Source organism: Pipistrellus hanaki (genome assembly GCF_964339955.1).
Source record: "Pipistrellus hanaki genome assembly, chromosome: 13".
Classification (NCBI taxonomy): Eukaryota; Metazoa; Chordata; class Mammalia; order Chiroptera; family Vespertilionidae; genus Pipistrellus; species Pipistrellus hanaki.
This window is the reverse complement of record NC_140515.1, coordinates 34,965,969-34,981,458: the sequence shown is the minus strand read 5'-3', so window position 1 is coordinate 34,981,458 and position 15,490 is coordinate 34,965,969. Positions and strand designations below refer to the sequence as shown.

General features: G+C 50.3%; 1 protein-coding gene across 1 annotated transcript in view; it reads left to right on the top strand.

Moving 5' to 3' along the window:
• The window catches only part of EPHB1 (EPH receptor B1), a 401,523-nt gene that overhangs the window by 108,009 nt on the left and 278,024 nt on the right, over positions 1-15,490 (top strand). The window contains exon 2 of the mRNA XM_084902720.1: positions 13,359-13,423. Coding sequence (XP_084758846.1) covers positions 13,359-13,423 — 65 coding nt within the window. The remainder of the gene's footprint in view (positions 1-13,358; positions 13,424-15,490) is intronic.

The following is a 15,490-nucleotide window of genomic DNA, read 5'->3' as shown; positions in this document are numbered from 1 at the left end:
CAATATTAGGAGACCAGGAGCTGATTTCAGTTTCCACCCAGGCAATAGCTTCAGTCCAGAAAGGCTGAGAGTGATCAGTGCAACCGCATCCTCTGTCCATTGGGGAGACTGGACAGAGAGAGGTCCCAGCTCACATCACACACTGATGGCCCAGTGAGGCCTACACCTTAGGCCAGCTGTCTCCTGTCTATTTCCTCTGACAGGGCCTCCCTTCTCCACATATCACCTTAGCTGCTTGTTAGGTGGGAATAGTTTTATATAATGTCTCCTCTGTAGCGGCATCCATGTTGTCCCTAAAGCTGCCAACTCAGGGCCCTGGTAGCTGTGGGAAGTCTTGGGCCATAGACTTCCCCCTGCTACCATCATGCAGCAGGGGGCAGATCAGATGCTCACAGCCAGAAAAGGAGGGCAGCCCGAGTCTGGCCACCAAGCCTGCTTGCCCTTAGCTGTGGCAACGCAGCGGGATCCCTCTCAGGCCAAGAAGGGAGTTTTGCCTGGACCTTTGAATCCCTCTGAGACATTTCTGCACAAAGCATGCACTGCTAGAGTTTGCAAGGTTCGGGGAAGACGGTTATGGCATTGAGACTATTTGGGATCTCAGGCAATGCTAGATGCCAGGAGCTGGTCAATGCTATTGATTGGGAAACACATATAGAAGTCTTCCCAGGCTCTCGCCAGATGTCTTGGCCATGATAGAGAGGCTTCAGGAGCATGAGTGACAGGCAGGCTGTATAGGTTTTCCCTGCCTAGGAGATGATGAGTGGCAGAAGGTCCATTCTTGGAGGCAAGAGGCATCGTGGAGTTAGTGGGGCACCTCTGGAGGGGCTTTGGGCATCACCCCATTGACTCCCCACTACAGCTTCACAGACTGGAGAGGCCAGAACGATGATCTCACAGCCAAGCATGAACCATTCCCCTAATAGACTCCTCTCATGCCTGCTCCTGGTGGTCCATTATTCCCATCACCACCTGCCTCCCTTCGACCCTCTGTAGAGTTAACAGTGGTCATGTGGTGCAATAGGACAGGGTAAGGATCCAGGATAGACAGGCCATTGCAAGCAGAATCAACCCTGCAGGCCAGGAAACCAGAGGCGATGACACAGAACGCAAACAGAACTGGGGTGCCAGACAGGATGGACTACATCTTCAGGGGCAGGAGGAGAGCAAGGCTGAATGGTCAGAGGATCCAAAGGGACCACACTGGGCCTGAAAATTCTGGAGGAATTGGATGGGATGAAGACAGATTCTCTCTGGAGGACCTGGGTGGTGAGTCTTAGGGGCAGCAGTAGGCCAGCCAGAGGGGAGGGTGGATTTCTAAGTATCATGGGCAGGGAGGCAAGGAAAGAGGGTGTTTTGCAGGGAGAACAGTGCCATGGGGTGGGCAGCCATTTGGAAGAGGGTGTCAGCACAGAGGGGTTAATACCTGGTGGGAGGTACACTGTGGCTCTCAGAGTCACTCAGCAGTGGTGGTTCCTGGGGACTCAGCAGCCCCTGTCTGGTCCAGGATGTGTCCAGCTGATCACAAGAGCCTGCCTGGCCAACCCCCACTCCTTCCTTTTCTGATTGGTTGCTCCTCACCTGGTACATCCCCCAAGCCCCTACCACAGCTTTCTCTAGCTGTTGGCAGTGCATGCAGGGTCTCTAGAGGCACAGCCCAGTGCCAGTGACATCTGAGAGTTACTATGCCACAGATCAATCTGGGATGAGGGTGCAGGAGGGCCGGGAAGGGGAGGCAGACAGCAGCATGTTCTTCTGATTAACGAGCTTGGGCCACCATCCATCGCCAGCCTTCATTAGGGCTGCAGACAGTCATTTTGCATGGGCGTGCGGGCTCTCCTCCTCGCTCTTCTCCAGGGTGATTGATGCCCCCCTGGGTGCCCACATCTCTCAGAAAGTGAGAGGCCCTCTCTCCTTGTGCCCATGAGGAGCAGGAGGCAGCAGCTTTTATACATGGTTCTTACCCACGTGTCATTGGCGCCAACTCATGGGTCTGTCAGAATGGCCGGGGCAAACAGATTTAATCTTCCTTAGAATCCCTGGTCCTGGAAGTCTGGAAAATGCCAGCCTCCTCAATTTCAATAGGTCTTTGACTCTCCCCACGAAAATGCAAATAGGTAACGCTGAGCAGCTGAGGGTTCCTGGCCAGGTCTACATAATCAGTGTTGGGGTATTGATTTAATGATGTCCCTGACCACTGCATCCATTTGTGGTTCTCTCTTCTCTTTCTGTCCTTTAGATGTCTTTCACTTTGCTGCTGGATGAGGTAGAAAGGTATATCCTGCGTTGTTGTTGGGGAGGCATCTGGGTGAGGAGGAAGTGAGGCCTGGGAAGACGCTTGGCTGCAAGTCTGGCTAAAGACCTGCGAGTGGGTGGGACTGGCCTTAGTGGTCTGCTCTGATGTGCCCACTGACACCATCTGGCCAGTTGGCTTCTGCCTGCAGGTGTTTTGATGCTGGAGCCATCTGGAGATCCTCAACCAGGGGTGGTGAGATGACTTTCTTGCTGGTTCTCTGGCTGTGGCATATCTTCAGACTTAGGAGGAACACATGTGGCTCTGAAAAGGTGTCTGGCCATTGTAAAGGATGAGAGATTGCGGATATCAGAATGGGAAAGGGAACTGAGACTGAAGGGAAAGAAGAAATCTGGAATAAGGAAGACTGTTTGGGGCTTATGCACAAATGGAAGGCTCTTGGTCTTCCCTTCTCCCTGTTCCTGTGTTTAGTCTCATGCTCAGGGCTTCTCTTTTGTTGGAACGCATCTACCAGCTCTTGCATCACCTGGTCCCCACCTCAATCAATGACCTATATGGAGATGAGAAATTATGTTAAAAGTGGGGATGCTGAGCTGAGGGGGACCCAAGCCACCCTCAGAGGTGGGGAGCCCGCAGAAGGAGAATAATCTCCTGAGGACAGGGCCCAGCCTTGAGTTTCCCCTCAGCTTAGGCAAGAACACTATTGAAATCATTTCCTTGGAAAAAAAACAAAAACAAATGAAAAACAACAACAACAACAACAACAAACAAACAAAAAAACACCAGGACTGATACAGCAGAAAGATTAGTAGCAGGTCAACTAGAAGGATAACAGGACAGACACTGTGGCCACCCTGCCTTTGTTCTTGAGCGCTATGCTGACCTTGGCCTCTTGGGAAAACTCTAAGGGTAGTGGAGCTGCTTTCTGACCACTTCCCAAGGGATATGGATGCAAGGAGAGACTCTTGTCTGAAGTTCTTGAGGCCTCACAAGAGGGAATACTCTCTAGTGGCCATAGACAGTAAATAGGAGAGGAACTCACTGCTCAGTGCCTGCAGGGGGTGGATTCAGAGGGGAGAAGTACTGAAAGCACTGGCTTTGGGATGTGGCATTCATCAGAGCAGAGCCAGTGGTTAGAGACCCTTAAACTCCAGTCTGTACTTCTGCCTGAGCTCCAGGGCACCATGAGGAGCATCAGGCCCAGGAAAAGTGCAGCACTGCTTCTGGGGCCTCAGTGTGTGTCTGGAGGTGGGAAGGAGCCACTTAGCAATCTGGGCTCCTCCTTTGGCCTTTCCCATTGCTTCAGACCCGGATGAGCTATCCACACAAGATCCAGCTAGTCTTCAGGAGCAGCTCGCAGGACAGGCATTCAGTGCCCTTGCTGAGGCCATGGGCCATCCTGATCCCCTGTGCACAGCACGGAGAAGTGTCTACAAGTGTCTCTGTCTGGGTCGGGCAGGGGTGGCTGAGGGGAAACTGGAGTGTGGCTGGAGGACTAAGTGTGGCTTCTCAATCACCTGAGGCTACCAGGGCTGGTGGAGCCAACACTCATCCTTCAAAGTGGACCTTAGGGTTGGAGACTCATAGGTTATAGCTGAGGCTGTCAGGCTGTGAGAACTGCCAGGTCCTGATATGGAATGGAACCATGACTACTATTTGAGGACCAACTATGGCATGTCAGAGGCTGCAGGAAGGGCTTGGTGGATAGTATCTTATTGGCTCCCCACAAGCGTCTGTGACATTGAGGCTATTATCCTCATTTGATGGCTGGCTGGACATCAGCCTTAAGGATCTAAGTGACTTTCTCAAGGTCGTACAACTGGATAGAGGTGGAGTTGGACAGAAAAAATCAGGTCTGTCTGATTCAAGTTCAGTATGATCAGGACTGGCCACCCTGGCAGGTGTCTGCCTCCTTACAGGGAGTGCTGCTGGACATGATGGGGACAGATACAGGAGGCAGGATGGCCACCATGAGCTACTAACCTAAGCCTGAGCATCACCAGGGGCCTGACACATGGCACTGTCAGAAGAAGTGATTGAGGGGAGATTAATGAAGGTACTGTTTACAAAAGTTTATTAAGAATTAAACAAAAAAGGCAACAAGGATGATAACACACTTAAGGACTAGCGGGGGGATGTGAGGGGAGAGGTGAGGGGGTTACCACCCTATGTCTGAAGGACAAGGGTTGGCTCCCTGTTACCAGAAATGGCTGTAGCTCCCTCTGCAGCTCAGCAGGGAGCAGCCAGGATATACCCCCAGCTCCTCACTGCCCACACCCTCCGGCTCCCTTGGTGAGGGTCCCAGTCACTGTGGTCTATAAGGTCTGCCTCCTTGGACAGAGTGAAGGGACAGAAAAGGGTGGCAAATGGGTCTGGAGGAGCAAGTGAAGACTGCTCCTTACCTGCTGGTCTGGGTGTCTCTGAAGGAGGCACCTGGCCTTCTTGTGTCTGTATTTCCCACGTGACTAGCACAGGACCTGAGTATGCATTGGAAAAAACCAACATCCTCCTTTCCTGGAAGTCGATCCTCCTGCTATGGGTTGAATTGTGTCCATCCCAGAAAGGATTTGCCAAAGCCCTAACCTCACAGTGTGACCTTATTTGGAAATAGGATCATTGTGGATTCAGTTAGTTGAGGTGAAGTCATACTGAAATAGGGTGCTGTCCTGGTAAGATGGGCCCTGTAAGGACAGAGACACATGCAGAGAATGCTGTGTGATGGCAGCAGCAGAGCCTGCAGCGATGCAACTGCAAACCAAGGATTGTCGTCAGACCAGCAGAAGCCAGGAAGACTCAAAGGAGGATTCTCCCCTACAGGTTAGAGAGGGAACATGGCCCTGCTAACACCTTGAATTTGGACTTTAAGACTCCAGAACAGCCAGACAGTACATTTCTGTTGTTTCAAGCTACCTAGATTGTGGTTCTTTGTTATAGCAGAATTTCCATCTTTTGTGAGTAAAAAGCATTTTCATGGTATAAGTGTATAAACTGTGAAGTCACCATAGGACCAAGGCAAGCCTGGGGATTCAGGAGGCAGAGGGCCCTACCCAGTTATAGAAGTTTCCTTTGGTTTCTTGCCTTCTTTCTTTTTTAAAATATATTTTTATTGATTTCAGAGAGGAAGAGAGAGGGTAAGAGAGAGAAACATCAATGATGAGAGAGTATCATCGATCGACTGCCTCCTGCACACCCCCTACTGGGGATTGAGCCCATAACCCAGAATTAAACCTGGAATCCTTCAGTCTACCCTTGACCAGAATTAAACCTGGAATCCTTCAGTCCACAGGCCATTGCTCCATCCACTGAGCCAAACCAGCTAGGGCTCTTGCCATGTTTCTTAGAGACCAGTCTAAGAACAGGAGCCAGAGTGACCCCCTGAGGAGAGAGACCTTCACAAGCCACATTCGAAGCCTGAGGTTGAGCCGGGCGGAGAAGGCAGCCCTTCTGAGGCTGATCCTCTGCCCTTTCCAGCTCCCAGAGGAAGAGGTCATGTCCTGACCCCATGCTTTGGTCAGCTTTGCTGGGATCTGTGCCTGGCAGAGTCCTGCGAGGGAGGGGCATCAGAACCATGCCCCCGGGCCTTCCCACTGGTTCATGGGGCTGTGCCCCCTGTGAACCAAGACCAGATCCAGAGCCACACAGTCCTTAGGACACATTTCTATGCTATGACCTATCCAAGCTGCAGCTCGGTCCTATTTGCGATAATTCATTGCACCTTGGAAAATAAAAGAAACAGAAGGAGAAGGGTGTGGCGAGGAGGACTGCGCTGATCTGTGTGTTCTTTAAAAGAGCAAATTTCACAGTTTGTATTTATAATCCAAGTGCCTGTTCCGTCTCATTCAGTCAGTCAGCCATTCAGCAGATGGGCTGGCCGGGCTCATTCCGTTTGCTCAGGCTTGTTTCTCTTGCCAACCGGCCACTATTACACATCCATCAGCGGAGACATCTACGAGGAGCTCTGTTCGCCCAGCATTTTACACTTGGCACAGACAGTAAATACACGTTAGTGCAGGGAGTGTTTTCAAGAATGTACGGCGCATCTTTCTGGGTATGGTCGCTCATGACTGCAGGAGGGAAGGCCTCTCTCTCCGTGAGAAGATCAGGCTTGGACACTCGGACACAGCTTGATGTGCTCATCAGCTGTGGAGCTGGGACTTGAACCCGGGTCTCTGGAGTTGATTGAGCATTTATGCTGTATGGGGACTCCCTAGAAAGGTGGGTGTGAAGAGCCTCATCGTGGTCAGGGGTGCCCAGCACCAGCACAGTCTAGATTGGGAGTGGGGAGACTATCTTACACATACTTTACTCCTGCCAGTATGGACTCAGTCCTAGGGCAGGGGTGTGTGTGTGTGTGTGTGTGTGTGTGTGTGTGTGTGTGTGTGAGAGAGAGAGAGAGAGAGAGAGAGAGAGAGAGAGAGAGAGAGAGAGAGAGGTGGTTTCAGTGCCAACCAGGGGCTGGGAAGGAAGGAGGAGGTACCAGCTGCAGGCCAGGTTCTGTACACCTGTCATTTTATTCAGCATCCACAACTGTCCCTGGGATCCCACCTTCCCGCCATTCACCGAGGCTGTAATTGTGGATTTATCTGTATGGTTATTTGATTAAGTTCTGCTTCCCCGCTTGCCTGCAAGCTCCCTGAGGGCTGGATGTCTGTCTGTTCTCTGTCTCCGTGCCTGCACAGTGTTCTCTCCGCCTGAGGCAGCTGCTCAGACAGCCTGTGGTGAGTGGATACTAGAGCCCCTTTATGCCCCGTCTTTCAGCCCCTCTTCCATCGATCCCGACCCTTTGGGAAGGCCAGTGTGGCTTCCAGGCTTCGGGAGTTCCACAGCCACGTGGGCAGCGCAGTGTGATGCTGGTAGGGCTGCACTGGTCCTTCCCCTCTTGGAAGTCCCTGGACTCCCCTTGTCAGATACACGGGAGGCACTGCTCCGAGAGCTCTGAACCCATGTTCCATTTGTATATGTTGTTGTAGATTGTTACCACGACAGAAGGATGTTGTAAATATTTTCGGCTGACTGTCTGAATAATGCCTCTCCAGAAAGAATGGCAGAGCTGTGAGGAGAAGGTTTATTTTTCTCTCTTTCACCGTGATGGGTATCTAATTCATCCCAAATGTCAATACATCCCAAGGTGCCAATCCAGACAGAAGAAGGAAGCGCCTGCAGACCCAGGTGGCAGCTGCCTCTTCCTTCTCTCGGACCTAGCCCCGCCACCCAGAGCCCAGGCAGTGTCCCCTACCCCCACCCCTGCCCCGTGGTTGGAGGGGATATCCTGAGGGTTTCCATATCAAACACAATGTAGGGAAATTTCTCCCTGGGAAGTGGGGTCTCTCTGCCAGGCTTCTTATGCACCCCATCCTTCTCAGGTTCTTGCTCCCTTCTTTCTCCCCTTGTGACCTCCCATCCTCTCCTGCTCACGGGTTCCTGCTTCATCCTGCCCACCTGTCTCTGCCTCTTCCCTGTTGTCTCTGTCACTGCTTTCCCCAGAGCCAAAGGAGCTCTCTATTGTACCCTCCCCACCGCTGCACACCTCTGGTCAGGGACCCCAGCGTCTCCCTTTGCCTGCACACAGCGTGATGCTCCCTGTTGGATGGGCCCATGTGCTCCACTCATGCAGAAGAACCCTTTCCCTTCTGTGAGTTTTCCAGTTCCCTTCTATGGGCTCAGCCAGAATAGAATGCCAAGTGTGTCTTGGCTTCTTGGCTTCTTGTGCTCTCCTTCCCCTCCCCCCCCCCACCCCGTACCGCCTCCTCCCTCCCTCAGGCCTCAATGGTGATTCCCTCTCAGGCACCCACCACTCTGAACCACAGCTATATCCTCAGTGTGTGTTACTCCCTGATCTTTACAACAATGTAAGGAAGACGGTAAACAAGATATCATTAGATACCTAATGTCACTGATTTTTATAAGTATCTTATAAGTATCTCACAGATACCATCGTTAGCTTCTTTCCATAGTTAAGGAAACTGAAGCTTGGAGTGATTAAGTCATAGTAATTATTGCATATGGTTTGCAGTGCCTTGTCTCACGCAGTCCCCCCCACAGTTCTGTGTAGTAGCTAGTGCTAGCCCTACTCTAAAGATGAGAAGGGAGGGAAGAGGAGAGGGAGAGGACGAGAGAGGAGGGGAGGGAGAGGACAGAGAGACTGTCCCAAAATAGTGGGAGTGGGGCCTGCACCCCATCCACCTGCATCAGTGGCCCCTCTCCATTCGGTGTGAGTGCCCTTCCCAGCTCTCCTCCTGTGGGCAGTGAGTGCATCTCCCAGAGGGAGAAGCCAGGCAGTGGGCGCGGGTCCCAGCGTCCTGTCCCCTGTAGACATCAGATCTGACAGCAGCACATGCACCTCCAGCTGGTCTGGTCCCCATGCCCCTGTTTGAGAGCAGAAGTGATGGTAAATATTTAATTGTGCTTCCACCATAACTTTCTGCCAGGACTCTCAATATGCTTTATAAATGCAAATGAGCGTACGCTTCCTCTCCGGGGAGATGTAAACCTCCTCAAATCACTTTTATGCAGCCCCCACCAGAGTGTAATGCCATCATCAGGCGCTGTCTGTGCCAGGAAAGAAATGGCCCTTAATCATATCGAGTGGATGGTTTACGGTTTCGTGGTCTCTGTCTCTATGGCGGACGGCATGCAGAGACACAGATACCTCTCGCCGCAACTTTGGTCCACCAACGTGGCTGGAAAGCATTATTGAGAAACGGATTCAATTATAGCCCTTGAGCAGGTGTCTACGAATATAATGAAATCTTAGATTGTATTCATGGGCCTCATAGAACCAACACGTCTTCGGAAGGTTAGGAGTGAAGGCTGATGCTTAGATTTGATCTGGACTCTCTTTTTCTTGCTGCCCGTGTTGTGTCCTCCACCTGTTCACAGCTATTTTCACATGATCCTGAGGTGGAGAGGGTGCATTATTCTGGGGGCTTTTTGTGGCATTTTGGCTTTATGAGGAAGGCCAACCCCCTCCCCCCTCAAACCCCAGGGTCACGGCAGAGGTTCCGGAAGCCCAGGTCTGCCTGGCAGGCAGCAGGCTGGGATGTGAGGCTATGGGGCCAGGGTGGGAAGCTCTGAGACCCTGTACAAGGCTCGGCGCATTTCCGTGCCCTGGTCCCTAACGCTGCCACATGGGTTTGGTGGCTCCTGCCTCAGGCCCACCTGGCAGAGGCATTTTAATCATGAAGATGAATTTCTTCGGAGCCTCATGGAGTGTCTTCTGAGAAGTGTATTATGTAAATTCGGTGTGTCATTATGATCATTATTAGTGCTGTGAAGTGGAGATGAGGGGGAGAGGGAGGGCTGCTCCACGCAGGGATCGGCCTCCCCAGCTGTCAGAGAATCAGAGGAGAAAACACACTCGAGGAGTCTGTGCCACTTCTGGCGCTCCCTCAGATGCTCATGGGGTCTGACTCTCAATCAAAACCCAAACTCAAGTGGGCAGAAAAGGCAGCCTGCTTTACCTATCTTACTCCCTTTGGTTTGCGGTTAGAAAACCAGTTCCAGCTGAAACCGGTTTGGCTCAGTGGATAGAGTGTCGGCCTGCAGACTGAAAGGTCCCAGGTTTGATTCCCGTCAAGGGCATGTCCCTCGGCTGCGGGCACATCCCCAGTAGGGAGTGTGCAAGAGGCAGCTGATTGATGATTCTCTCTCATCGATGTTTCTAACTCTCTATCCCTCTCTCTTCCTTTCTGTAAAATATCAATAAAATATATTTTTTTAAAAAAGAAAAGAAAAGAAAACCAGTTCCAGGGGGTGGCAGAAATATAATCTAGGCCTCGCTGGCCCTGTTGGCTCCTGCCCACATGGGCCCCTGTTGAGATACCCTATCTGACCCTTGCTCACTGTCCATGCAGGTCACCCCTGGGACATTCCGGGCCCCCTCCATTAGACCCTGCCCAGTCCAGATCCCAAGTCTTCATCTGTGTCATGTCATCTTGGTGGGGTCACTCACTGCTGCATCACCACATTGGGGTGCTGGATGTCTATGCTCCTTTCACCTCGAAAGATTCCTACCATTATCTCTTCTCTGGGATTGAGCACCGGGAGGCGAGAGCAAAGGGAACCCTCTTCTCCACACAGCTCCTCATTCATCACTTACGCTTTCATTCCCTCGGACTTGCCCATGGGTTTGTTCCCAAACCTTTGATTTATGCCAGGCATCCTTCCCTTTCCTAAGGAGCCAAGATTTTATAGCCCTGCATTCTTCATTCCTATCTCCCATCTCCCACCTGAAGCAGCGAGCAGAGACTGGCTGGTCACGTGGGGTGGAGGGAGGGCTGTTCAGGAGCAAAAGGGAACAGAGGAAGGAAAAACCCAAACCTCCTCCTGTTGTATAGTCTCATTTGCTAAGCGGGTGGGATGTGTTGTGCAGGTTCCTTGTATACATGCCCCGGGAAATCCAGGTGGATAGGACACCTCCACCAGCCCATATGGCACCACTGTGTGAATTTAAAAAGAGAACCTCTGAACAACTAGATAGCCACCTGAAAAAACACATTTGTGTATTTGATTCACATCTTCCGCCATATGCAAAAATGAACTCGGAAGAGATCATAGACCTAGGTAAGGGAAAGATCTTTGTCACCTTGGGTTAGGCAAAGGTTTCTCAGATATGACACCAGACCATAAAGGCAAAATTGATGATCAAAATTTAAAACTTCTGTTTGTTGAAAGATGTGGATAAAAGAATGCCACGGAATAGGAGAAAATATTTGCAAAGCATATATCTGATAAAGGACTGTATGCAGAATATATAAAGAACTCACCAAACTCAGTAAAAAGAAAACCACCCAATTTAAAAATGGAAAAAGACTGAACACTCCCTTCATCCCCAAAATATAGAAATGGCAAATAAGCATGTGAAAAGATGTTTATTATTCATTATTAAGGACATGGAAATTAAAACCACAATAAGGTACCACCACACACCTATTAAAATGGCCAGGATTTAAAATGGCCATGCCAGTGTGGTGAGAATGTGGAGGACTGGGACTCTCCTACTCTCTCATGTACTAGCCCTGAACTGGAAACAGCAGGTAACTGGGGAGACAAATTGCAGTATGCCTCTATAATTGGATACTACTCAGCAATAAAACAAATTAACTATCGATATAAAGCCAGAAAGAATTTATGTACAGTGGAGGCCGGTGCACGAAATTTGTGCATGGGCATTAGGGGGTTCCTCAGCTCAACCTGCACCTTCTCCGATCTGGGATCCCTCAAGGAATGTCCTACTGACAGCTTAGGCCTGCTCCCTTGGTTCTCTGCTCTCTGCACTGCTTGCCTGCTCCACACCACGGTGACAGCCAAGCAGGCCAGGCTGGGTGCTGCCTGCAGGCCCACTTGCCTATTTGCAGGTTGCTATGGCTATGGCCAAGCAGGCTCTGCTGTCTGCTGTCAAGCTGCGTGGCTGCCCACACCTCCTAGGGCCAGCAATGTTCCTGGGAGCCTGCAGACTTAGTGCCTGTCCCCAGGACCCAGGCCGCTTGGTGCCTGCTTATGCAAATTAACTGGCCATATTTGTTGGGTTAATTTGCATACCCATTCCTGATTGGCTGGTGAGCATCCCAGAGGTATGATCAATTTGCATCTTTCTCTTTTATCAGTGTAGATGCTATTGCATTTTTATTTATGTAAGATTCTAGAAAATGCCAATTAATCAATGGTGACAGCAAGCAGATTTGTCATTGCTTGGAGACTGTGAGAGGGTGGGGCAGGGACAGGAGGGAAGGAGGGATCACCAAGAGATAAGGAAACTTCTGGAAATGATGGATATATTTATCATTCTGATTGTGGTGATGGTTTCATGGTGTAAATATATGTCAGAACTTCTCAAAATTGTACGCCTTGATTATGTGCTGTTTATTGTATGTCATTTCTACCTTAATAAAGCTGTTAAAGAAACAAAGAGGATGTGGGTTTGCTGATCAGGAACTGGTGGGCTGCTTTTGGGGAGTTGTCTCTATTAAGAGGTGTGGGGGAGGGGGGTAATAATAGACTGAGGAGGAAAAAGGGAAAACATGCCCTGTTCTCAGGACATGTTACTGCTTCCATCCAGAAATCTGTTGTAATAACAGCAGCACTGTGGTCACTACATGGTACCTGGTGATGTTGGCCTGTGTACTGTAGCAGTCCTGATGACCCAGGAGTCAGGGTGTCTGTCCTTCACTTAATGGCCAGAGGGAGTGGTAACCAGGAAGCAGACCGCTGGGGTCTGGCATGTGCATTTGTATTCTGGGTGAGCCCCCAATAGAGTCTTGGAAAAGGGAGTCAACATGTATCTGGGTTCAGGGGACAAAGGGACCTGCAGGAGGGCCCAGTCTTGGGAGAGTGATTGGGTCTAGAGCAGTGTTTTTCAACCTTTTTTGGGCAAAGGCACACTTGTTTCATGAAAAAAATCACGAGGCACACCACCATTAGAAAATGTTAAAAAATTTAACTCTGTGCCTATATTGACTATATATAAAGTAATTCTCTTGAATAGGAATCAAATAAACACAAAGAAAGTATTTTATAATTACTTTATTATGAAATATTAAGTAAACAAAATAGTGAAAAATTATAAAATTCTTGTCTTGTCTGCACCTACGGCACACCAGGCAACATCTCGCGGCACACTAGTGTGCCGCAGAACAGTGGTTGAAAAACGCTGGTCTAGAGGAGGAAAGTCCCCTAAGGGTGTCAACACAGATGCCTGAAGGGGAGGCAGAGGAGAGGAGGGCAGGATGGACAGGTGTGGTTGCAGAGCAGCCCAGTAGGGAGAATGAGGTGGCTACTGGGCCTGCGTGACCCTGGAAAAGCCTCTAGGGAAAGTACTGAGGGAAGTAGTTGTGTCTTGAGGGTAAAGTGGTGGGTAGATAGATGACTTCATTCCACACAGGTGGATTGAGGTCATTGGGGGTAAGAGCTGCGGACCTAGAATTGGGAGACTTGAGGTCTGCCTAGCTCTGTTCTGAGCTGCACGGTCCTGGCAGACCTCTTCCCTTCTCTGCTTCACAGAGGTGCCCAAGGCTCCTGGCACTAACATTATGGTCATAAGTAACTTCATGGACATAAAGGCCACTATCCAGCAATCCTTCCAACCAGATTTTCTCTTTTTGATCTACAGAAACATTAATGGACACCAGGACGGCTACCGCAGAACTGGGCTGGACAGCCAATCCCACATCTGGGGTGAGTGTCAGACCCTCCATCCTTCAATCCTCTGGTAGTCCTGGGCCTATAGGATGGCTGAGGGGATTGGGAGGGTGGGAGACAGAGGAGAAAGCAGCACCTGCCTAAAGCAGTACCTTTGTTGGGTGGAATGTAGGTATGAATGGCTATGTCCACTGCCCCCTACAGAGAGACACGCCACGGCTCTCAGCCTGGCCATCTTGTAACAAAATGACAAAGTCCTGGCTCCTAGGTGGCTGGGCCATGCCTATGTGGGAATGGCAGCAGTGGTGCCAGTGATCTGGGATGGGTCAGAGCTCTGAGATGCCCATGGCATGAGGAGGAGCTGGTGTTCAGAAAGGACATGTTCTCTTCTCCTGGAGCTTGCCTTAGAGCAGTGGTTGGCAAACTGCGGCTCTCGAGCCACATGTGGTTCTTTGGACCTTGAATGTGGCACTTGCACAAAATACCATGACCCAGGAAAGTTTATTTTTGAAGAAGTGGCATTCGAAGAGGTTTAAGTTTAAAAAATTTTGCTCTCAAAAGAAATTTCAATCGTACTGTTAATATTTGGCTCTGTTGACTAATGAGTTTGCCGACCACTGCCTTAGAGAAATGCTCTTCATTCATTAGCTCAGTGTTCATGCATCTGGCCAGACCCCATAGCTACAAAAATGGACCATCCTTGAGGAGATCCCAGCCTACTGGGTGACCACCAAGTTCACAAAGAAGCTCTTATTTGTGGCAGTAGAGAGATTAACAGGCAGGTGTGGACACAGAGCTGGGAGTGAGAGACTTCGGAAGGAGACAAAGAGCCGTTATGAGCTGGGTCTTCAGAGAATGAGTCTGATAGGTGGTGAATGGGGAGTCTGCAGAGATACCTGGAGTAGGAGGAATAGTTGATCAAAGGGATGGAGTCATGAAAAGACAGGAGAGAAGAATCTGCTTGTCTGGGGCCTGGCAGAGTGTTGCCAGTTCTGAGCTGGACCAGGTGTAGGTTGGAAGGTGGTAGGTAAAGCAGGGCTGTGACTGCCACTGGATTTATCCTGTAGGCAAAGAAGAGATCCTGGGCAGGAAAACAAAGCAGTCACGCTTGCTGATAAGATTGGGAGAACAGTTGAGATAAAGGCATTTAAGAGACTCTTTCAGCTGTCTTTCCTGGGTCAGAAAAGTCTAAATTAAAACGGTACTCAGAGAGCAGGTCAAGTGAAGTGAAGGAGAAAACATTGGCAGCATTTGGCAATGGATGGACCGTCAGGCTAGAGGGAGGAGTTGGAGATGAAGTGCCAGTGCCTGGCCTGGGGGACTGGCTAGCTGTAGGGCTTCATCACAAAGGGAGAGGATGGAGGGGTGAGTGGGCTCTTCATCCCAGCGAAGGGGTGAACCAGCTGCGGCAGGGTGGCCTAGGCTTTGACATCTGCCTGAACCTCCTGTCTCTTTCCCTGTCTTCGGTAACCTCTGCTCAGGGCCAAGAATTGCTTTGCACATCCTGTCCCGACAGGACCAGTTATGCTGTAGGGACCATTCTAACTGGGCCATTCAGGTAGCAGGGCAGCCTGACCTCACCTGTGCATACTCCCCAGCTCTTGTCTTTACTGGGTCCCAGTCCCCAGCATTTAGAGAAACGCACTGCCCCAGGTGCAAGCATCATGCCTTGGGGTGGGAGAGCAAGGACTAGGATGAGCTGGTATTTCCCTAAGAGGCAGGGTGGGGTGGGGCAAGGGGAATCCTGCTGGGAACACTGGGCAACTAGGGAGCCCTTCCCATTCCTTCTGGGACTTGATGCAAAGCCGATGAGGTGGCAACTTTTCAGGTTGCCTGGGTATTAAGAACTTGCCACTCATACAAATTATTTTATTGTTTGAAGGTTTGTATGTTTTCACAAGGCATTGGCATGATTTATGGTTATTAATTTACCCCTTAATTTAAAGAAGACACACCACCTGTCTTCTTTAAACTTCTGATCTCCCTTCCCAAGAAAGATTGTCCTTTAGGAAAGCATTCAAAGTCAAGTAATGCCCTTTAAAGACAGCAGCTGGCTGAACTGCTTTCTGCTTGCTTTCCTCCCCCCCACCCTGCCTCCCACCC